The 24,655-nt window shown below is 46.1% G+C and overlaps 1 protein-coding gene across 4 annotated transcripts in view; it reads left to right on the forward strand.

Annotated features, from left to right (window-relative positions):
- The window catches only part of caskin1 (CASK interacting protein 1), an 86,933-nt gene that overhangs the window by 34,158 nt on the left and 28,120 nt on the right, over positions 1-24,655 (forward strand). For all 4 annotated transcript variants that reach the window (XM_035401258.1, XM_035401267.1, XM_035401277.1 and 1 more), the window contains exons 2-6: positions 9,017-9,068; positions 19,802-19,899; positions 20,261-20,406; positions 21,888-21,983; positions 22,132-22,262. In XM_035401258.1, coding sequence (XP_035257149.1) covers positions 9,017-9,068; positions 19,802-19,899; positions 20,261-20,406; positions 21,888-21,983; positions 22,132-22,262 — 523 coding nt within the window. The remainder of the gene's footprint in view (positions 1-9,016; positions 9,069-19,801; positions 19,900-20,260; positions 20,407-21,887; positions 21,984-22,131; positions 22,263-24,655) is intronic.

Below are 24,655 nucleotides of genomic sequence, written 5' to 3' on the forward strand. Positions count from 1 at the left end.
AATTATTCATGAACCACAGTGTGCAAACCTGGAGCCACCATTATCCTCACTGCCGCACTATTTCCTTCAAATACCATTTGTGACACATACGAATATAGTTCAAATTTAGGATGCTAAAATAAAAAGCGCAAACCGAAGTGTGTCTACACAACCCTTCGGGGTATTAGAAGGTGAACTCCTCCTATACAGATGTGCATGGTAGTAAATGGATAATATAGGTTGTTGTGATCTACCTTGAGGTGAATGTCAGAACAGAGACAGAAGGAGAAGGGAAGAGTGATTGAAGTAGATACTCTGTATCTGCACATACTCAGTATTCTGAAACTTTGACTCAAAATATGAAGTACACCCCACTGTCAGTTAGGAAGACAAATTGCCTAAGGCTGTGTGGGCTATTCTAATGTCTTTGTAGTAAGCAGCATTTTTTATTATATGAACTAAATAGGCTGCTCATACTATTTTTGTGCAAAAGTGTGGGTAGGGCTGTATTCAGAATATTAGAGGGTCAAGGACTATATTAAGTAGAATTCTAATTATCTGTACAAACGCTTATGCTCTGAAGTGTGAGATGGTGGGCTATATCACCTCTTGCTAGTGATAAATTCATGTGTCAGAAGATACATTTGACTGTGTGTTCTAACTTAAAGCTTTGAATACATATTTAAATATGACCTTTCACTGTTTTCTGTGCAGATTGAAATATTCCAAGTTTTTGCATGCAGGCAACAGAATGAGTCAAAATGAACAGTGTCTTGCTTTCTACCCAACAGTGGCTTTGGACTATGTGGACTTAACATCTTTGTCAGCTGAAGTAAATGAATAATCCTGCAGATATCAGCTGTCGGTCTTTTTTGCCTGTTGCATGTTTAGCAGCTGGCCTCAGTATTTAATCTACAGTCTGTATTATTGTTTGTAATCTACAGGCTGATGACATACTGTATCATGATGACAGCTCGGTGTGCAATTTTTTTCTATCGCAAAGCAGAAACAAACGAACTGGCTTTTTTATTGCAGTGTTAAGTGGGCCATATGAGAGCACGACGGCTCTTATTCCGCTCTCTTCGTTGAAGTGGAGCCATTATTACATTAGATAAAAACTGATGTGCTGCTACCTGGATTTCAGGCCTGTTATTTGCAAGCTTATTGCTTTTCCCCAGCGAGATAAGAGCAAACGCCTCGGAGGCGTGTAGGAAATCGGGATGTCGTCCAGATGTCCTACAGGGAGTAATCAAGTGAGGAGATTTGGAAACGCACACGTGAAGCAGCGGAAGGGGTTGTTGAGGAAAAAAGCAAAGGTCTGGCGCACGGCGGGGGAGGGAGGGAGGGGGGGCGTGCTGTCTGGTGCTCGGCCATGGGAGCTGAAGAGGAAGGGACCAGGACGCGGTGCCCGTGCTTTACTGCCCGGCCTCCATGTGAGGTATCACCAGTGGCTGCATTCTCCATTGTTCCTTGCCAGTTATGTGCTCATTACCGTCATTATCTCGCAGCCTCAGATTCGACTGCCAGGAGGGTTTCGGGTTGGACTCGGCCCAGCTCTTAGTGAAGTGATCATTCCAGCTTCTCTCCCTTTTCTCCGGTGAAGTTTCTGCGTCTGCACAGGCACAGACGCCCACGGGGACGTGTGCTTGAGTGGGAGGAGGTCTGAGGGGAGAGAGACAAACAAATGCGCTCTCTGCATGGGGTGTCTGCAATCAACTGAGTGAACTGCAGCTTTTCCGGAAAAGTCTGCGAGTAATTATTGTGAATAATTCTTGGGCAAACACAGACGGGCAGTTCCATCCCTATCTACAAATTACCAAAAATGACAGTCCCCTCATCTTCTCCACTCTTCTCCCTCTTAACTGCCTTGTGGCCACTCACCCAGGGAGTGACAACAGCAGAAATAAAGAGACAAGGCAGGTAGCATTCACAGGACGTTGAAAGCTAGAGGCGAGTCCAGCTGCTCATTCAGTACAGGTCCTTATTTGAGTGTGTGTCCTGTGCCACCAGAGCACTTAGGGCCCCATCCTGGGAAAAGTATGTCATTTTAATGCAGTCTCGCCTAGAAGGAACTGCATCAGAGATACTAATTCTCAACTGAGATACATATTGACTCTGAGATGGGCGTGTGTCCTGAGTTGCACTGAATACAATTCAGTCCTCTCAACCCAACACATGGCTACAGATTGAAATCTGAATTTCCATTCCACTGAATTAAAAAAATTACCATTTATTGGTTATGGATTAACAAATGTGGTGGTATTCAAATATTTATCTTAGACATAAAATTGCATTGATTCAAATAAATTCCATTCTTATTGTATGCAAAACCATTGATATTCTCTTGAAAAATCAGCTGAGCTGTTATTTCATAAACTGGCCAATAGTTTTGCAGGATTTATAGCACCCTTTTGTGTGAGCAAAGGCTGTACAGATAAACCTGGCATGTTTGTAGGTCTCAAGCCAGGGTTGGCATAACGTAATTCAATGGGACACACCTTCACAGAGAGACTCCACTCATGTATCCTTCATATGTCTCCTTAAGTCCCACAAACCAGGATGTATGTAGGGATTAGTGGTTAACTGTGGAAGTTAAAGCTAAGTGTGAATGTCTTAAACCAGGATTGAGCCCTTTGTAGATTTTCATATGACGGGTGGGATGCCACCTCCTTCAAAAGAAAGCTCCATGAAGACAGGAAGGGCTGCAGTGAGTGTACATTGCTCATTCACTGTTGTCAAGGAGTTAGAGTGGTGGCTTGCCGTAGTACCCAGCATGCTTTTGGTACGTGCATTCCAGGCATGTACAGCCACTGGGTCTGGCTGTGCACAGGAGTAATGTGGGCAGATGTTGTGGGCCTGTTCTGTCTGAGGTTTATGAGTCTGGGTTGCCACTTTATCTCTCCCTTACCCAAGGCCCACTCTATCAGCTGAGGAGAACCACCTGCAGCAGTGCACTGATGTTGTCTAGCTTAATGACAAGATCTGCAGATGGGCTGGATTTCATGTCACTCCCATGGATGAGGATGAATGTGATCAGCAGCACCAGATGTCTCTGCAGAATCCCTGTACTCCCAGACTGAGGGGTGAAGTTCAGATAAGGCAGTGTGGGGGTGGGTTTTTGGAATAGCAGTAGCCCTGCGTATGCTCTGTATGTGATTTCTGTGGAGAGGTCAGCTTCATGTACCATGTTTTATTCCTCTGTGCTCCATGGAGTCCCCTGAATTGCACATAGGCCTACATGTAGGACCATAGTAGATTCTGTAAGACGGGATTGTAATGAACTATTGACTGACTGAAATGTGATGAACTGACTATTCGAAAGTTATTAATTCATGTTTTATTAAAAAGCAGTTTAATCATTGGCCAGTTCACTCATAAAAGGGCTATAAGTTGACAGATCACTGCTGTTTGATCCAACAGAGGTAAAGTTTCTCTGCATTGATGTCTTCATGCATGGAAAGCCCTCTGTTAGCTTGGAGTCACATAATTTCTGAAATTACATTTAAAATTTAAATGGAGGCTTATTTAAGTATGGTGTAAGTCTTGTATATGTCAGCTCTACTGTTGTTTCTTAAATCAGTTCTCTAATGTTTTTAAGTGAATACAAAGGACAGAGCCCACACATCCTTCACCTCTGTGTTTAACCAGCAGGTTTTTCTGCCAAGTCCAACAGTGGTATATTATTGGAAGACTACTTCAAGGTCTTTGCACATTCTCTGGTCAGCCATCTGAGCAGACTGTATCCAAAGGCAGTCTGAAACAATTAGCTCTTGCATCACTATTTTACACAGCCTTTCCCTTGAATGTAAAAAGGATTATTAAGTAATTCTGCTGCATGTGATTGAGTGTGCAAAATGTAAGTTATTTTGTATTTGCATGTTTGTGTGTGTGTGCATGTGAGCACACATGCCTCTTTGTGCACATGCGTTGTGTAGACTACATGGGTTCTGTGGACCAAGCATAACTGCATGCATGGCAGATAAATGCAAGACGCAAATTTCCCAGATGTGCTGGGTATATGAGACCCCAGGCATCCCTGACCTTCAGGTTTGCCCTCTGTCCAGCGCTCCTCCCCTGTGCACTGGACTTAATACTCATCCTGTGCGGTGACTCACTGCTGCTTCACAGGGATGGACATCCCTCACGCAGTCACTCTCCTCAGCGCCGCCTTGCTCGTCACCTGTAGCGGTAAATAGTGAGCCCGGGTCAGGGCCAGCTGGGTGACTCAGAGTCAGCGGCCCGAACGGAGAGACTGCAGAGAGTATAAAGCCTGAGTAGGAAGCCTGCTGATATCCCAACCGCGGGCCATTGCACGGTGGATTAGCCCAGATCCGGCATTCGCGTCTTATCAGCACGCCAGCCAGGGGCCCCGCTCATTGTCGGAGCCGCTCAATTCTCATCACCTCTCCTTTTTTAAGACGCTCCCTCTGCCGGCCGAGGGCGAGTCGCCCTGCTGAGGCTTCAGTCGCTCGGCGAGAGGGTGGCTTTTGTGGAGGAGATTAGGGTGGCGGGAGGGTGCCGGGGCCCCGCGGCTCGAGAGCGTGCCTTTGCACTGAGCGGTGGACCGGTGCGGGCTGTACACATGCCGTCTGAAGCGAAAAGCGCTGAGGTAGAGCGTGTGTTCATCCTGACCCACTGCAGTCCCCTGTGACACTCAGCAAGGGATAATGCTATAGACAAGAGGCAGTGTGTGTTAGTGAGAACCATTTTGTTATTCTCCATGTCGTAGCTACATTTCAGCAAAGAATGCCAGGCATTGAGGTCACTGGCAGCCATTACATCAGCATAGACTTGCAATCGGTCGAGAATTGTGATCTTTCAATGGTTAAATGGTCAGTATGAAGTTTCCTGGTTTGTAATCGAATTGCGTTTTACCTGCCGTGCTTGCATTTCCTTTCTCCACCCCTCATCTCTACCTGCTTTCCCTGAACCTGAGAGGAGGGGATGCCAGATACTCTGCCCCCTGCCCTGAGCCTGCTACAAGTTAGGCACACTAAATAACAGTGCATGAGTGGGAGTGGTGGGGGTATGTCAAATGTCATAGTAATTTAATTTCAAAGTAAATGATTTACATGGTTTCTTAAATAGCTGGAATGTTTGGTTTTGCATTTCCTCCTAAGGTTAAGTTTAGTCTCTGATTCGTTCTCCAGAAGATCCTCTGATCATCCATTTCCACATCTCTCACAATATTTGGGAGGTGATATCCAGATTGCCATGTAGGCTGTACTATACATAGTGCATTGTGAACTCATTCTGTGGTGGGAGTTATATAACCTTTAATTTTGTGCCTCACCTCGTAGTGTGGAGTCTCTTTCTAGTCTTCATGTCTCTGTTTTTGATTTAGCTATCTCTCCTCCCAGTCTGTCGCATAATGCGTCCTTCCTGTTGAAGCCTATTGACAGTTTCGCATATGGCCGTGACTAAGCGGAGAGTAATGTGATGCACCAGCGATCCCGGTTCTCTATTGCACTGTATTAATCTAATTTGCATAATTCAAATAATTACTTGTATTGAATTAATGCCATATTGTGCGACGTGCTCATTTGGCATATGGAGTCATTTAATTTCCCTCTTTGGAGTTAGGCTTTCTATTGAGAGGGGCTTTTACCTTCCTGTTCCTAGTCAGATCTGACTGATCAAAGGAACCTCACAATAGCAGCCGGTCAGATGAGGCAAACACATTAACTATGTATTAAGAAATACTGCCACCAGGAATACTGTGCTTCCCTGAGAAACCTGAATAAGTAGAGCAGCCTAAGCTCCGCAAATGTTTGATGAATTTTTCATGAATATCTCCTAATAGAAAATGCATATTCATGTTTGTCTTTACTAGAGACCTACTGATCTTCTGGACTTTGACACCAGTTCTACTATGACTGTGCTGTGCTGCATCATGGTCACAGTTCTACTATCAACAGCTATCAACCAGTGTAGACAGCCATCACAGGATGAACCAAGAGATCTGTGGACGAGAGCCTTGCGCACCATCTGTCCGTGATCTTTCTGAAGAGGAATGAATTCTTTGGTAGTGACAATTGTCAATATTTTAAACGGTGTCTGGGATGCAACTCCTCTGGAATGCAAGTCAGCTAATGAAAATTCCCACTCCCCTCTAAGCCCCTCTGTGGGAGTATCATATTCCAAGCTCTGCTCCAACTCTGATATCTCTCTCTTTCTTAAATAAGGCCTTGCTCCTCCAGAGACCTGTGAGAGCAGGCTTCCAGGGGTAACCCAAGGGCAGGCCAGGTAGTCCTTTTGCGGGGGAGGCGCTGTAATATATCCGAGAGAGCCGCTGAATTGCTTTACCATGGGGCAAACAAGCATTAGAGAAACAGTTGCTCTAGCTGCACTGAACAGACTACACTGAGACGGCTCTAGAGATAGGTGCAGACCTGGGAGCTGGGATCCAAGTACACCCATGTGTTCAGTATTAACGGACTCAGTGTGAGTCTCTCGTGGTATCAGTGATTCAGATAAGGCTTCCCAACAGTGCTCTAAATGCCCAACAGATGGAAGAACAAGGAGTGGGACCAGTGCTGGCAGTGTGAGTGTGCCTAAATATGATTCTACATTTCTAATAGATCCTGAGGGCAGGAGAGAGAATGATTTAGAGATAGAAAGACACTCTGGGAAGAATCATGGCTCATTTATTGCCATAAATAAAGTATTGATACTAAGCCCACCGTTGACGTGTTCTTTCATCCCACTGGGGAGTATTATGTTTTTTTTTTTGCCTCATTTGCTGGTTTTTTGGGATTCAGACACAGCCTTTCCAAATTTTCCCTATTTTTCTGTAAAGCGTCTTTGTACTTTGATAGTGCCTCTGTAAAAAACCAATACAAATAAAATTGAATTGAAAATGGGAAAAATTTAAATCTGTTATGTTTCAGAATGTTTGATTTGGCCCTTTGAGCCAGCGGCTGGTCATGGCACATTGGATTGATGGTCTCCTGGGATGCTTTCACTGTGCTGTGGAGTCTCTGGCTTGAGACTGAAGGTCACACTAACTATACACTAAGATACATTCTAATGATGTTGTATTTGTAAGGCTCACAACGTCCTCTGCAGTGATAGACAGGCAAGATAACTTGAATGAGCCTATTTGTAGCTTAGAACAGTCTATTAAGATTTTGGAAAGTAGTAGATTTTCTGTAGTTCTCTCTGAGTTTTCATTTACTGTGCTTTATATGAGCTGACTGCCAGGGCTCTGAACATCCAGAAAGTCCCGTTCTGTGAACTCCCTGCTGTCCACTCTCTGTATTCTTTGGATCCAGTCTATTTTGGACACAGTATCACGCTTATTCAGTAGCCTCCATGCCCAGAGTGGGACACGGTGGGGGTGCTCTGATAGCCCTGTAGAAGCAGTCCTCTCCACCTGGGGCTGTCCTCACTTGCCTTTGACAGGCCTTTTCTTTGGGCTGTCAGGCAATCCCGGGCTCACAGCTGAAACGCGCCGGCACCGTTAATGATCAGCTCACACGCTGCTCCATCCCCCAGGAAAGAGGAGAGAAATCACACGGGTCAGACTGACAGATGGACTGGAATGCGAAACTGAAGATTTGCTAGTGCAGCCTGCGTCGCTGTCCAAAAAGCACAGCAGTCCACATCACTCCTTCCCTCTGTTTTGTTTGGTTTCTATGGCTGATTCAAGCTGTTGCTCTGCACAGATGGTTCTATGGGCTGAGGCTCAGTCTCTGAATCCAGTCATACACTGAAGTAAAAAGGAAAACTAGGCAAAGATGGGAATTGACTCAATAGGGGAAACTTGGAACTCAGAGAGGCCAAAGGTCACTGAGAGTTCATGGCTGGTAGGAGGGAAGCCAGTAGACATAACATGCTTTGCATTATTGAGTGTTGAGAAATTGAATTCCAAGGGGTGCCTTCACTACAAAGCACATTAAATAGTTTTTAATTTGAAGCTCATTGAGAAATTAGGCCTAGGGTTTCTTTCAACAGTTTTCACACTGGAATTTCAACCTCAGCTGTGACGAGAGCACAGTACAGGAATGGATCTAAAGACAGATTTCAGTAGTATTGAAGTAAAGGCTTTTTATGACTTGAGGCACTTTTGTAAAGATCTAATCTTCTACATAGTTGAGAGATTCTGGTTTGACCCTGCATGTATAGGCCGTTAAACTAATCTGCTGTTTAACTGACAGTGTGTCAAGGTCAGCATACTAGTGTGAAAGAGACTATAGATCAGAGGAAAATGGAAAATGTGCCCCCCGCTTTGCCTGGAGGCTTACCCCCTCTGCATACTTATGCTATCTAACATGGTTTCCTAAATGACTTATGAGTCATCTGTAATCACGCTCTTGTCTTTCGTTTGTTGTGAAGAGGTCTCAGATGAAGTGTCTTTGATTTAAGGCCGGGCCCGGTCAATGATCAGATGCTGAAACCTCCGGAAGAATTCCAGTCCCAGCAGCAAGGCTAGCGGATGTCTTTTCAGTGTGCAACAAAAGGCCGTGACATTTTCTATATGAGATTCTCCAGAGCGTTGTAGTGGCAGAGTTTCTGTTGTGGTGTTCATCGCTTCATCGTGTTCATGTTTTCTCTGTGTGGTCGGTTTTGCTGTTGAAGTTAGCGGCTGGTGGAGGTAGCTGCGGTGCTGTGGGTAGCATTAGCTCTCTGCCGGATTAAGAGGGCTGGGCTCTGCTTCCCCTCATTTTTTCCAGTCTGGTGGTTCTTGGCAAAGTCCGGTTGGAGAGGGAGGAAAAAGGTCTGTCAGTGCTAGCTCCAGCTGCACACGTGGCCGTATCCACGCTCTCACTAGGCAGGCAGCTAGCAGCAGCAATTCAATCATCGGTCCACAGCACCCAAAGAATGCTCCCTCCTGCAGAGACTGCAGGATCAGAGAAAATGTGATTTGAATTTAATGTGACTCCTAAGTCATTTTGAACAATGCTACAAAGTGACCTAAACAATGACTGTGGTAACATAACATGCTGTGATGCACACATATATGTGTCAGTGTTAAACTGTTGAAAAGGCTTGCTGTTTTTAGTTTTAAAACTGTCTCCTTCTCTGTCTCTTCCAGAGTTGCTGGGTTCTGCCAAGAGGGTGAACGTCAACTTCCAGGATACAGATGGGTGAGTGAGAGGCAGTACACAGTGAGTGAGTGAGTGAGTGTTGTAGGCCGTGCATCTGCCAGTCTTTTTGGGTATTGGTGTGTGTGTGCACGTATGTGTGTGTGTGTGTGTGTGTTTGTGTGTGCACTGCATGTGCGTGGGTGTGTGCGCACATAACTCATACGGATGCACCTATGTTCATTGCATTAAAATTCACTCTAAAATCACATCTGCAAAATGAACATAATGCAATGTTCAAGTAGCAAAAAGTAAACGCCCTTTCTCCAACCCCACGGTCTCTCACTGAGCCACTGCTCATTAATTTGAATGGCACATTGAATTAAATATTTTCAGAGTGAGACTCCATCATTAAGTGTTGAGGAATTAACTTTTCTGCTCTGTCAGATGAGTTATTACACAAGGTAGCAGTTTTCAGAGAGGACTTTGCCGTGCCTGACATATCTCTGCACTGAAAGCTCTGATTAGCAAGATCAACAGGGGGTGATGCTGCATTACACGTTTAACTGACATTTGCTCTAATGTCACCTGACATTTTAATATCAGCGCAGCTTTGCTGCAGCGAGTGAGGAGGTGGCAGATGGCTCGGGTTCTCTTGTGAGGAAAGTCACATAAACATAAAAGAAATGTTTGAAGAGTTTGCTGAACAACCGTCACTATTTGGAGATTCAGCTGCTTTTGAGCTGTATTTCACGATAATGCAGGGTGACTGTTTTACAGCCTGAAGGAGACGCAGCCCGGTTGGTTTTCCAACGCATTTCAATTGCCAACTCTTTCAGAACTGAGGAGGGAATGAGTAAGGTATTGTCCTCACAGTGACTCAAGCGGCTAATGGCATGGCTAGAGCTGAACCCCATAGGGACTGCTTCCTGGCTGTACTGCATAAAGGATGGTTACATATATAATGCACAGGAGGCTGTGGAGGCTGAGTGGACCCATGGCCCTGTGCTTTGGAGCTGCTCGCCTACAGGCTTCAGCTGCAAGACACCAGCAGCTCCCTGTAAGAAACCATCATCAGCTGCATTGAGTGGAGAAGGCCCGTGTCATACAGCACATTATGGGTGGATTAACTGTTCAGGGTGGCAAATTGCAGAACAGAAGAGACGGAACAGCCTGGCCCATTTTCCACAGCACCTCGCGAGATCAATTGTGACGCACGTCCTTTCTAGAGGGCAAGGAGCTGACAGAATAGACACATTGGGAAGTAATGAGTGTGTGGTGCAGTGGGGATGCTCCAGCCACATGCTACCCGGTCTTGGAGCACCAGGTCCTGTATTAGCGACAGAAGCTGGACCTGGATCAGATGGATGAGGAGACAGAGAAATCCACAGCAAACAGGGCCAGATGGAGATGTGATTAAGTCAAATCGGGCAATGGGCCTGGGGCCTCTGACTGACTTGCACTGCTGTGAAGGTTGTAGATCTCACTACATGCTATGCGATGAACAGTTTTTTAAGGTAATCATGAATGGCTCTCTAAAAATGTAAATTGTTAACTAATATAATCATTCATTATTTAAATCTGTGCTTGAGCTTGCAGGGTGGGTGTTTCACAGCAGAGCCACAGTAAAGATGGCCTTAATAAAGGTGACTGGTCTGAGCAGAAATAGAAGCAGTGCTCCTGGGATTGTTGGGTAATGTAGGACTGCTTGCCTGGCTGTATGTTCACCACGCTGCCTAAAGACATTTAGAGGTGAATAAGATTGCTCATTGTTTTTTCAGAGGGGCCTTTACAATGGCCTGCAGACAGCAGCAGGAAGCACGAGTTTAGCCGGTGGTGTCTGGGCTGCTTCTTTTATTAACATGCAGATCAGGTCCCCCTGTGACGCAGATGTGCTGTGACATCACTGAGGCCCATGGCTCACTGACGAGGGCCAATCAGGCGCAGGGAGCACAGACTCATTCCTCACTCTGCAGCGCGCCTATGGCGGAACAAGGTGACAGTGCAATTACTACAGCATCACCGATGCCTCACACGGCTGACACTGAGCTGCTGTGAAGGGACAATAAAGGCCATTTATTGCATGCACACTCCACATTGCACAGCAAACTGTCCACAATGGGCTTTAACTGTCTACAATGGGCTTTAATTTCTTGAACTGGGCTACATTTACTTACATTCTGTAATGTTCATAGCCGGACAATGTTGTGTTCATTCATCCTTGCTGTACAGCGACATATGAAAAATTTTCAGCCGCTGTTTTGCTGATCTGTTCTATGAGCTCAGTATTACGAGGGATCATCATTCACAATGAGAGGCGTTTATACTGCAGTATTTAAAAAAAGACAAGTACCAGTGTAAATGTGCAGCTGCCCTGGAAATGTGTTGTATATTTTCTCGCCTAAAAATCAGAACCCCCTCAGCGGCACCTCCCTCCGCAGTGGCTGAAAAAATAGCATCAGTGTGGCGACGATTGCCCGCCCACGAGCTGGCACTGCCACTGTCATTAAAGCTAGCGTAGAACTGCGGTCTCATAGCCCAGATATCTGTCTACTCTCGTGGTCTAGTGGTGCCTGGAGTTCTCTGATGGCATGTGGTTTCATGAACAGAGGAGGTAAGAGTCTCTGTGATGTTAAAAATGCAAATAAACGTAACTGCAGCTATGCTGGCTTGGTTTGTTGGTGGCTGAGGAAGAAGCCGCTGGAATGAACAGCAAACTCGGTCTGAATAAGCACTTTAAAGCAAAGATTTTCCACAGGAGAGGGGAATAAAGAAAGTCTAGAGAAGAATAAAGAAGAAATCTTTTGTTGGAGTGCATGATGATTAAACAATGTTTGTACTCACCGCATTTCCTTTGGGTTGGTTATTTTTGGTCAGGTAATGGTCAGATGATTTTTATTTGTTTTTTCAAAAATTACATATTTCTGTATACTGTAAGCTACCTGTTTTTGTGCTTATGTGGTGTCTGTGTGCTTTTGTTGTGGAAAAATAGTATAATTTCACCTGGGTTGTAGAGGGGAGGACTGTTATCAGTATGGAGAAGAATGAGCTGCTTACTATCTGGCTCCAACAAGGATGTAATTGGTTATGGAAAGTTGAGGTCGATGGTGCCTCTGTTAAGCAGACAGAAAAAATCAATGCAGTGGAACTTGGTATTACAGCTGCTGGACACTGGAAGACATCTTGAAGGTCATCAGATAGCAAGGAGATAGAAATTCCCTGGTGTGTGAGCCATTGTAGAAATGCAGAGCAGTGTGGGTTCCTTTGTGTTTTTGTTTCGGGAGTGCTAGGTTGAGAAATGAGCCAAACAGGAGGTTCAGAAGAGACTTTCACTGTTGCAGTTATAAGATCTTTTTAATTGCAAAGAGCCTTAGTGTAGAGTAGAAGAGAGATGAGTAGCTTCAATCAACCCCCCAGGGCACAACACTACGGTCGCCTTCCTTTGTCGCCCTGATCATCATTCTGGAGAATCTGGAGCTAAGATAGTCTCATGAAGGTCATAGGGGTCATATGCAATCTACACACACTACCAAGCAACCCACTGTGCCAATTGCATGTGCAGCAGAGATGTTCACTGTGAGGGCCCTCAACCAGCCCAGGATTATAAAAAAACCTTCATTTTCAAACCTCCAGGCACATGCCTCTTTATCTGTAGAGCTGTGTTTGAGCTGCAAACACAGAGAATATCATTTTTGTCTGTGCAGTTGCTCAGAAAAACAGTACAGAGCCTCATAGCTTGAGCTTTGTCTTTGTAGTTTGGAGCAGTACACACATACACACACATACGCACACACACAGGCCAGATCCTGCTAATTTCAAGCAAATCTCTGGCTAGGATTCTGCAAATACCTCTCAGGTCTACTGCAGTATTATTATTAAGGAACAGACCCTTCTCTGGGCCAGGACAGTGGAAAACACATTTCAGTGAATGAACTAGTGATGGTCCAAATAAACAAAATAATAAATAGTAAAATGATTTTTAAAAAGTTTAATGTCCATGTACTGGCTTCCAAAAGGATTGTCTCTCCCTCAGATTGTGTCTGAGCTTTTTAAAAAGGAAATCAATAATCCCAGCTGCAAAATGGTGTGCCCTCTGGCACTCAGATTCCATGTGCTAGTATCTGCACTGCTACCGTCAGCTCACGAGGCCTTGTGATATGCAGCCAATTAATATGCAAAACATTATGCATATTTGAAACGTGACTCTACCCTGTCAGAATGTAGTTGTTGATGATTGATGTCTCCTTCAGTAGATGTTAAAAAGGCTGTCCCCACAGAGTGATTGTTGCCATGTGGTAATGAAAGGCGTTCCTTGTAAACAACAGAGCAGATGAAAAAAATCTACATGTACATTTGTTATATTCTGCACAGAGCTGCCCCAGAAGGTTGCATACTGAACTGATTTGCCACTTGTGCATGTTTAAAATACAACGACCCAGGCTTCCCTGTAATCTTTGAATGACAGTCAGTTCTAGTCATTGTAAAGGGATGCTTCATTAATCCCACAATGGGTGGGGAACCCTCAATCACAGGTGAACATGAACTTTAAGCTTTTGCCCTCTGTGAAGCTACTTAATGAGTCACTGATGCCCTGATGTATATAATGACTTTACTTAATGATGCAAAATATTTTCTTCCAGTCTCTTCCATCGGCTAACCTTTTCCTACCTGTAAAGAGGAATGCGATGATGACACAGCAAGCATGTCCCTGGAGTGCTCATTTATTTGATTCTGTGGGCCCTTCCAGAGTAATTACCAAGTGACATTCAAAACACTGGAATAAATTAAGCACTTTTTAGATATGATTAATGAAGGCAGTGGCGGCTGTCTGTCACCTGTAGCAGGCTGCCTTTGTTGGAAATACACTCACTGGCCACTTTATTAGGTACACCTTGCTAGTACCGGGTTGGTCTTCTGCTGCTGTAGCCCATCTGCTTCAAGGTTCAACATGTTGTGCGTTCAGAGATGCTCTTCTGCATACCTCGGTTGTAATGAGTGGTTATTTGAGTTACTGTTGCCTTTCTATCAGCTAAAACTAGTCTGGCCATTCTCCTCTGACCTCTGCCATCAACAAGGCATTTTCGCCCAGAGAACTGCCGCTCACTGGATATTTTCTCTTTTTCGGACCATTCTCTGTAAACCCTAGAGATGTTTGTGCGTGAAAATCCCAGTAGATCAGCAGTTTCTGAAATACTCAAACCAGCCCGTCTGGCACCAACAACCATGCCACGTTCAAAGTCACTTAAATCACCTTTCTTCCCCATTCTGATGCTTGGTTTGAACTTCAGGAGATCGTCTTGACCATGTCTACATGCCTAAATGCATTGAGTTGCTGCCACGTGATTGGCTTATTAGATATTTGCGTTAACGTGCAGTTGAACAGGTGTACCTAATAAAGTGACCGGTGAGTGTATATCGTACAGGTATCTCACACACACCAGGCTGTGTCCCTGTCTAGACTGGGTTATGCCCTTACTATAACAGATATGGCTGCAACTAGACTGTGAAGTTATGATATTTAATTGATGTATTGCTGTGCGCTCACTGTAGAAGCTGCTCTATAATGGATATTGCTGTTAAAAGGCTCTGTCGTTCTCCTTCAGCAGTGGCAGGCATAGTGTCAGAGGCAGGGCATGCTGTACACCACCCTGGCAGTACTAGGAGCTTGCATTACTGACCACACCACGGTCTGATATTGAGCAGGGTGTCTGTGAGTGAGCGCCGCCTGTCCTCTCTGGAGATCCCTTGGCAATGATCCGGTTGATGATCCAGTTACAAACGAGGAGCCGGAGATGCATGTTTCCCCCGTGGAACGGCACGGGCGTGGCCTTCCTGATGGCAGGGCTCTGTCTGGGGATGGAGTGGCGTGGTCGAACCATTGATATCCCCCGAGACGGGGCCCACGGCGCCCAGCCGGAACAGGCCCGGAGCCGCGGGGGACTGACGGCTGCCGTCCACCACACATCGCACCGCACGTGACCGCCTGGGGACAGAGCCAGCGTCTGACGGCGGCCCCTCATTGCTCATGTGCAGAATGTACGGCTGAGTAATTGAAGAGCGGTGCCGAGTTGACTCCCGCTAGCACTGTAGAACGGCTACAAAGATCGATCCGGGCTCCTGGGCAGACTCAGAGCAAAAATAGGCTCGGTGCGAATGCCTGAGTAATGTTTTCACCAGTGTGTTAATGTGCCATCTACTCTTGGACAGGCTGGCTGAGAAGTATGGGGCTGTGTTCCAGGAGGCCTGCATGCTGTGGGAGATTGAGTCTCAGGAGTCGAGGAGCAGGTTGGCTTTTGTCAGTGGGGTTTAGCTTAAGAGCACTTTTGCAATGATAAAACAGACAGTAATTTGTTTTGAATACTCTCAGTCTGGCCAGACATCTGCAGCACAGTGAAATTATCCACTCTTTTGTTAAGTATGCATCTGCACTGGTCGCAGTGACACATGATTGATTTGAGTCTGCATGCATGCATGCAAATTTGAGGGAAGAGATAAATAGTCTATTCCAGGTAGTAATAGAACAGCAATGCATTGTTTTAATCCACACTTTAATCCACACTGCGTTGAATCAGATAGCACACCGCCCTCTAGCCTTCTCCAGTGCTTCAGTGCAGTTGTGAGGACATTGTGCCATAAACTGTGCTGCCGTTCCAATGAGATGTTGAAACCAGCAAGCTTTTTTGAAATAGTAGAGTTATCAACTCCAGAGTCCTGGATCTATCTGTCTATTGGGTATATAGCTGAATGGCTGTCACATGTCTTTGTCACTTACCTACAAGGACCTTGTTCTTTTGAAAATATCTCTGTAACAGCAATGGTAAACCATCCTGGCATCATCCCAGGCATAGCCATGATGATAACATATGATGATGGACATGCCACAAGGCAGAGCACTGAGCAGAACCATCGTAGAGGGGTTAACTTTGTATCAGTGTGTCATTTCACACTGGTGTAGATGTGGGTGCTTGGGGGATGGGGAGTTACCTCGCTGCCTGCTGCTCCCCCCCCCCCCCCCCCCCAGTCCTCATACTATAATGAAGAAGATAACATTGTGAGAGGTATCCCAGATCCTCATCAGAAATGAATAAATAACCGAACCAGTTACTCTCCTTGGAAGATGCCTGAAGGGGAGATCACTTATTAATGAAAGTAGGTCAGGCTCCAGGATGAAAGTAAAATTTGGGCCCTCGGTTAAAGTGACAGGCGCGAATTGGAGGCAGTAGATAGTTGGATGAAGATGCTGCCTTGGCACAATTCACAGAACTCCATGGGGACAGTGGGCGAGCACACAGAGAGACGAGGGTGGGGTGGAGGGGGCGGGAGTGAGGAAGACGTGAATAATGCATGCCGTCTGATTTTACTACTCCAGAGCAGAGCTGGGCTTCCCTCTCCACTCTCTCTCGCTCTCTCACATACACACACACACAAACACACACATATACACACACACATGCACACACGCATACACACACACACATACACACACATACACACACACACACATGCACACTCGCATACACACACACACACAGATGCACACACGCATATACACACACTCACACACACACACATACACAGACACACATGCACACACACACACGCATACACACACTCACACACACACACACACACTCACACACACACGCACACAGAAACTCATAGACACATACACACAGGCACCCACACACTCACACACGCTTCCCTCTACCCAGACTCCTGCTCTGCAGTGCTGTGCATTAGCCCAGAGGCAGTAGTGAATGGTGTATACAGTAGAAGCAGCCAAGCAGGTCAAGTAGGGTTTGTAGTTTAGTATTCCAGCTCTCACAGGATGAATCCGTCCCCACTGACATCATTTTCTGGCCTCTTTCTGTGCTCCTTTTATGAGCGTTGTGAAATTATTTGCATTTTTAAAAAAGACGGATGCTGCTGGATAGTGAAGGCTTCATTTGAGCCTTCACCCTTATATATTTCTACGGCAATTAACGTTTCCTTGAGAATATCAGACACACTAATAAGATCATTAAGAGAATGCCAACATTCTTACCAATGTTTTTCCCTGAAGGAACAGAATTATACTGGAGGCGTTTTAGTAGTATTTTTTCAGGAACAGACATAAGTTTTTCTTATCTTTGAGCTTATTGGTTGGAAACGTCCTGTTAGTGCTGCTTAGAGTGACTGCTTCATTTCACAGGTAATTGAATTTTCAGAAGCAGTCACATTTTGAAAGGATTGCGAGAAACGCAGACCTGAAGTTATGGGTGCTGTCTAAACAAAAGCCTCACCCCAGAGCATATTAAAGGACAGTCTATCAGTGCGGGTGACAGGGGGACGTAAAGAGAAGCGAATAGCCCCGCTCCAGTTCCTGGAAACCCTTCCGGAGTTTGAATCACAGCTCAAAAGGGGAGACGCTGCAACTTTTGGGCACGGTGTTGAAACCCGTCCAGCAGTCCTAAGAAAGACACAATGTGTATCCCACATGACAGGAAACCTGCCAAGCTAACAGTTACAGGAATGGAAAAAGTGTAAAGCATTGACACATCCCAGTAGAGTGCTGTTTCCAGTTGACTTTACATAGCAGTGTTCCTGTTTATTCCAGTCAGTGCTGATAACGTTGAACACACTGAACACATTGAACTGGAGAAAAACATACGTCCAGTATATGGATGTAACCGGATGAAGCCGTAGCCTTCTCTCTGCTGAACTGTATTGTGGTACGGCAGTTCATGGGTCCCTCTGCCTTCTGTAAAACAGACACCAGGCAGCAGGAATGGGCGTATCTCTATTCTGTCCCTTTACCTTGCTTCTGTGGAGTCAGATTCTGTCTGACATCCCATCATCAGAGTGAAAGGTCTTTTAGAAAATGTTAGTAGTAGTGCTCTGCGGGCTGAATTCCTCAGTTAGCAAACTGACAACCGAAACTGGTCTGTGTTCAGGGTGGGGGGGGATCTGCAGACAGGTTGAGAGGTCATTTGAAATAACAAGAGATAGAGAAGGATGCAGTGTGAGGGACTGGAGCAGGGTGGCGGGGTGTGGAGGAACCTGTCATTTACACTAATGATGTGAGCCTTCCAGGAAGCCGTCTGAAGCTTGCATCACCTCTCACCCCTTCACAGAGATATCTGTCAAAACGGATGTCTGATTCTCATTATTCACTGTGCCAATACAGCAGAGCTGGGCTGTGTGTGTGTGTGTGTGTGTGTGTCTGCGTGTGTGTGTTTTACCACTTTCTTTTCTTCCCCTCTCTCATGCCCCTCTCTCTCTTTAGCAGTCCAGTCACATCCCCAGTCTCCACCCATCCCTGCAGACCAACAGGGATATTATCTAAAGTGCGAATCCAGTATTTCACTGGAAAATTGGCTCTACAGGAGCCCATAATCGGGACAGGCAGATCCATCCATTGCAGACTCACTCTCCCCACTCACAGAAACCTCTTCAGTTTAGGTTTTCATGAGATAATGTGTTAAAAAACAGTGTTCAGTGTTCGCCAATTCAGTACGAACACAATCAATTTATCATTTTTATTTCTTGGGCTCAAAAGGATTTATTCTTTATGTGTGGTTTTGAGAGAGAACTCGGATATTAGTTTATCATCGGGTGTACGCAGTGTCCCAATGTTCTGACTGCTAGGAATGGCCTTTCACAGTTGGTATTGTCATGCGTATCTAATTCCATTTGAGAAAGTAGGTTAAAGAGTGCCAGTTTTGGATGCTTGGAGACAGTAGCAGTATTGGTGGTATAAGTGAGTGTGATGAATCCATAAAAAATTACCACAGCAGCTCTGATGACAGCAGGGCGCCTTGTAACCCCTCCCACCCGACCAAAGGGATCACAGAGTTTCTCCACCCTAGCTCCCCAGTGGTGGAACAAACTCCCCGTCCCTCTCCGAACCTCCCCCTCACTACCCATCTTCCGCTGTGGCCTGAAGACTCATCTCTTCAGACCATACCTAGACTAACCACCACCACGCTGTACATTTCACTCTAAATCCCCCCCCCCCCTTTTTTCACGGCACTTGTTACATGTTGCCCCACCCCAGTACTTTTTGGTAATTTGTATTTGTCCTAATACTGTAGCTTATTCTTCTGCCTAGTTGGCTTTGCAGAGGTTAGGTCTGAATAGTGTTCACTGTGTGAACTAAACTGTGTTCTTGGCTAGAAATAGCTGTACAAAATAAATATTGTATCTTACTGAACCTGTGTTTAGTAGTTGTCTATGACCATGAAATGCACTTTTTGTACGTCGCTTTGGATAAAAGCGTCTGCCAAATAAATGTAATGTAATGTAATGATGGACAAATCACCAAGGTAACGATGATAACGCCAACAGTGCTGTGTGACCTCATCACCATTTATAAAATACATATACTGTCTGGACAAGACCGTTTTCTGAAGTTCTACAGTTTACTGAAAATTACTGAAATATATTTAGCTTGACATATAGGATATATTAGGACACTCACAGATTGTGTGATGCAGTTGCCAAAACTGTTTGATTAAAGCTTATTGACCAGAGAAGTGGGTCTACACAGAGGAAAAAAGCCAGAGGAGAGTGATGTTGTGGAAGTGCTGTTAGTGGACTTTGTGATGTCGGCCAGTAGCCTTATACCCTGTGTGGATATGACATGTCGGCTGGTGTCTCCAGCTTGGGTCTACATGAAAAACAGCTGTACAAGTGTCCCGCACTTTGGGGCTTACTTTGTGTCTGGGACCTGGTGGTGGAAGACGCTCTTCCTTGTTTGTTGTTTGGTGGCGGTCTCTGTGTCGGCGCATTGCTGAGGGTCCTCCTGTGTGTCGCAGGTTCGCCGCGCTGCACCATGCCGCCCTCAACGGGAACATGGAGCTCATCTCCCTGCTGCTGGAGTCCCAGGCCACTGTGGACATGAAGGACCAGAAAGGTGCTTTCTCAACACGGCCGCTCACCCCCATCCCTACTGCTCACCCCCATCCTCGCTGCTCACCCCTAACCCTGCTGCTCACCCCCAACTCTGCTGCTCACCTCCAACTCTGCTGCTCACCCCCAACCCTGCTGCTCACCCCCAACTCTGCTGCTCACCCCCAACCCTCTCTTCACTCACTCCCAACTCTGCTGCTCACCCCCAACCGTGCTGCTCACCCCCTACCCTGTATCTTCACTCACCCTCTTGCATTCATTGGCTTCATATAGAACCGTATAGTCTTGGTAAATATAGTAACAGGGTAACGGTAATGGAGGTCGTGCGCACTTTGTAAGTTGCCCGCTGTGCCCTCTTCCTGCAGGAATGCGCCCGCTGCACTACGCGGCCTGGCAGGGGAAGTCGGAGCCCATGAAGATGCTGCTGAAGTCGGGGTCCTCGGTGAACGGGCAGTCCGACGAGGGCCAGATCCCGCTGCACCTCGCAGCGCAACACGGGCACTACGATGTGGTGAGCGCTCCGTCTGTCCTGTGGGAAAAGAAAGCGTCCGGGGAATCAGAATTATAAAAATCCATTGCTTGGCTGCATTCGTGGTAATTGCATTTATCTTTTCCTACTATCAAATGCTTAAATTATCATTTTTAATCTAGTTTTAAAAATCAGTCCTTCTGCTCCAGTGTTCATTTTGCTCAGTCAGAGGACCCATTGGCATTGTGTGGGCAGTCAGAATATGTCAGTCCTGTACGGTTATAAAACTCTAATTTATCCAGATGAACAAGCAGCCCATCAAACCTCCATTAGTCTCGGTATGCTACTGGCCTAGAGCTCATTCTGACCGTTCCATAGACAAATTGAGTGACCCTCCATTTCACTCTGGTGTATTCATTTAAATAAACCTATATTTAGAAGATTAAAGGAAATTTGCATCCATTTCATTCAGCTATTACCTATGGCCTGTAAAAGTTACATGCTTTTTAATGCTCCCGAACACTTACCTCAGAGAAAACTCTACCCCGGACTTCAAGCACTAACAGGTTTACATCTGACTGTGGGCTCATCCAGTCAGGAGACATTAAGGAGCAGGTTGCAGATGTAAGATACGTGCAGTGTCCATTAAACAGAGCAGGGCAGAGTTGGCAGTGGGTGAATATGCACAGATCTGATCTGCATTAATGTGTCCAGTGAAACAGCTGGAGAGATCAGAGCAGCACAGTGCTTATCCCTTCCCACCGTGTGTCATGTGACCCTTAAACAGAGGCAGGCGTGCATGCAGGGCGCTACGGAAGAGCGCCAGGGAGTTTTACAGTAGTGCATATGCAGGGCCCAGCACAGAACGCTGCGGTTAGCCATGTTGGTGTGAAAGATGCATTTGCATTCATTGGGAAGGAGGAGGAGGGCACTCAGGTGATTACTTTCATTATCTGAGGATCTAAAGCGTGTTTCCAATTACAGAAAGGGAACACGCTCACACACATTAGCGTGCAGGGAAGTTCTGCCACTGTCATTTCCACGCCGCTGTGCTCTAAGTTTTATTGAAAGGTAGGCCGCCCTTATCGAGAGAGATATCTGAGAGCAGGGGAGGTCTTTCTGTCGAACTGTTCAGGGTCAGGTATGGCCTTTCTCTCTGTCTGATCAGTTCACTGTAGCATTCTGTGCTCGTACTATCTGAGACAAGCACTTTGAGCTGACTGACATTGTGGAAAAGAGACACAGTCTCTCTCCTGTATTTGGTGATAACCTTTATACACAAACAAATATTTTCTTTGTTCAAGTGCACTGGGGAGTGCAGAGACTGCTGGAAGAGCTGTGGCTTCAACAGGGCATCCACAGAGTCTGACTGGCTTAGACAAGACATACAGATTAGTGTGTCTGCACCAACATCCATCTCTCACCTCTCTCTCTCTCTCTTTAACTCTCCCTCTCTTTCCCCCCTTTCTCCCCACCCCCCTATCTTTCTGCCTTTATCTATTCATTTCTGTCTCTCTCTGCAGTCAGAGATGTTACTCCAGCACCAGTCAAACCCATGCATTGTGGACAATGCTGGGAAAACCCCTCTGGACCTGGCCTGTGAATTTGGTAGAGTGGGCGTGAGTGACCTTACATTGTTTCTATGCCAGCTATGTGGTATATGAGAATGACATAATAAAATGTGGTTAGCCTTTGGCTGTGAGGCAGACAGTGGTGAGTGCACTAAAGAGCCCGTGTGTGTGTCTGCGCTGTGTGGCTCCCCCACAGGTCGTTCAGCTGTTGCTCAGCAGTAACATGTGCGCCGCCCTGCTGGAGCCCAAACCCGGCGACGCCACTGACCCCAACGGCACCAGCCCCCTGCACCTCGCCGCCAAGAACGGTCACATTGACATCATCAGGTCAGAGGTCACTGCAGCCCGAGGGGAATGGAGAGAGGCCAGGATGAAGAGTGGAACCAGGCATTGATGTCACCATGACTGATCATTTAGGGAAAGCGTACAAACTTCTTTAGCATCAGACATGGTGTCACATGTCTGACTCTCTCTTTCTCTTTCTGACGCTACTTCTCTTTCACGTGTAATTCTTCAGAAGTTTGACAGGGGGCCATTACTGTGCAGCTTAAAAGCAAATGAGAGCAAATCAGGTCATGGTCTGTGGCTCCGTAGAAGAACTGCCCTCTGTGAAAAAAAAAGGATTTCAATTCTCAGGGGTGTTTGAATGGGAACATTTTTAAGCAGTTTTTTGAAGATTGTAATATCAGAGACAGAGGCATTAAATGGGAAGCCTTATCACCCCAGCTCTTCAGAAAAAAAAGCCGGGTGTTCAATGTCCTCCTTGCTTGGGAGATAAGACACCCCGCCTCAGACTGGCTTGTAAAGATGTCCTGTGGGTCATAAGATTGCGAAACTCTCTACTTCATAACACTGGTGCTGTCCACGAACGCAGAAGCCTGTCTGATGTAGTCAGGATCGCACCGAGAGATGGCACTGAGAAAGGCATGGGAGGATGTGGAGGAGAGGCGCGAAGTGGTTCTCAGACCTGGCGACAGGTTTGGGAAAAACATCCGTGCCGCATGCGGAGGGCCGTCCTCAGGTTTGATGTGCCGTCTGACACGTTTTGGGGAAAGAGGCCCCGGGGACCCAGTGCTGTCAGTCTGGGATCAGCTGCGTAAGCAGAGTCCCAGAGGAGCCTCAATTGGGTTTGCACTGTCAATGTTCAGTGACATCAGGGCGCTTCAATTAAGATGGGTGAAACACAGAGGAGCATAGGCCTGCAGGTGACAGGAAGCCGCTAGTCTGATACCCATGTGTTATTTACCAACGCAGTTTGACGAGTAGAGCGAGGGAACACAGGGTCTGAGAAATTGAATTCCTGCACACGGCACCCGATGACCTGCACATTTCGGTAATTGAAACGGAACTCTGGCTTTAAAGTCACGGCGAAATCAAAATGAGCTTTTTCAACAATTGAGTCCATTCTCAATGACCACACGAACATGTCAAAGAGTACAAATTCCAAAAAATATTTAAGTTTTAATACTTGTGTTTTTTTAATCTGAAGCTTTTTTCTCGCCACTTCCTGGAAAATGATTTTAATTGTGATTTTATGTCATCGAGTACCAGTGTATGTCGATCAAATGTCTGGCAATTTTTCCGTTCCCCTCCAATCACCATCCTTCACTCAGTGGCACGCATTCCATCCCGTCTTCATTTGACGTCAATCTAATCTACTCCCCACCGTCTGAAGATTCTTCCCTAAAGATTTGTTTCGCTCGCGTATACGTCATTTCACAGAAGCTACTGTTGCTCTAACATCTGTTGCAGTGTGACTTCAAAACCTCCTAGTGGGATTTCATTCAGAGGAGAGAACAGAGAGGAGCACCCATTCAAGGCCAAAGTGGAGGAACTGGGTGGGAGGAGGTTCCTTCATAATAACTGGCAATGTATTCTCTGGTACTGCAGTGAAGACCAGCCTCGCCTTGAGCTTGGATGATCAGGCCCACTGCCTCGGTGTGGTACTGCCCCTCTGCTAACCCACATAGCCCTCCACTCACCCAACGAGACCGTAACCTGGGCCCAGTGAGAACGTCCTGTGGCAGTACCTGGGTCAATTTTCCCTGCATTGCAAAAATGTGCAGTGGATTCACCCTGATTAAATTCAAAGGCCTGAGTACTTCCATCTCTGTAACAGCTTGGGTGAAGTTGTTTGTTTTTCACAGCGCACTTCTGTCTCTCTGCTGTAAGCTTTTACTCTTGGCTTGATTGTGATCTTTATTCATTTTGCTTTGATTTTTAATGGTAATGTGGAGGTGTCAGGTGTAGAGGCGGCACGCACAGAGCAGGAATGAGGTGAGAAGTGCAGCCTTGATGAGTCTCTTTCAATATGCGCATCCTTCATGTGATTCGCTGCCAGAAGCAGGCTGTTTTTAGCAGCAGTGCCGAGAGACATTTCACCAAGAGGCACCGCCATCTTCCTCAGCTCCCAGGGATCAAGTGCTCTTCATCTGTTGTTGCTGGAGTACAGAGCCTCAGACATTGGTCCAGGCTCTATAACTGTTTTTTCACTCATCTACCTCAGCTGTGGGTCAGCTGTACCTGAAGTGAGTCAGAGGTGTTTCCACAGAGCTGGCAGCTCATTGGATAACACCAAGCACAATAGGCATTTGCCCAGAGCTCAGCAGGGTGAATTTGATTTGGGCATATTAGTCTAAAACACCACAGCCAGAAGGAGTTTTTGATACCTTTGATACTTCCAGCTTGTACAGTAGCATGGACTTTTCTTACAATAATAT

The sequence above is a fragment of the Anguilla anguilla genome, chromosome 2 (assembly GCF_013347855.1).
Source record: "Anguilla anguilla isolate fAngAng1 chromosome 2, fAngAng1.pri, whole genome shotgun sequence".
Lineage (NCBI taxonomy): Eukaryota > Metazoa > Chordata > Actinopteri > Anguilliformes > Anguillidae > Anguilla > Anguilla anguilla.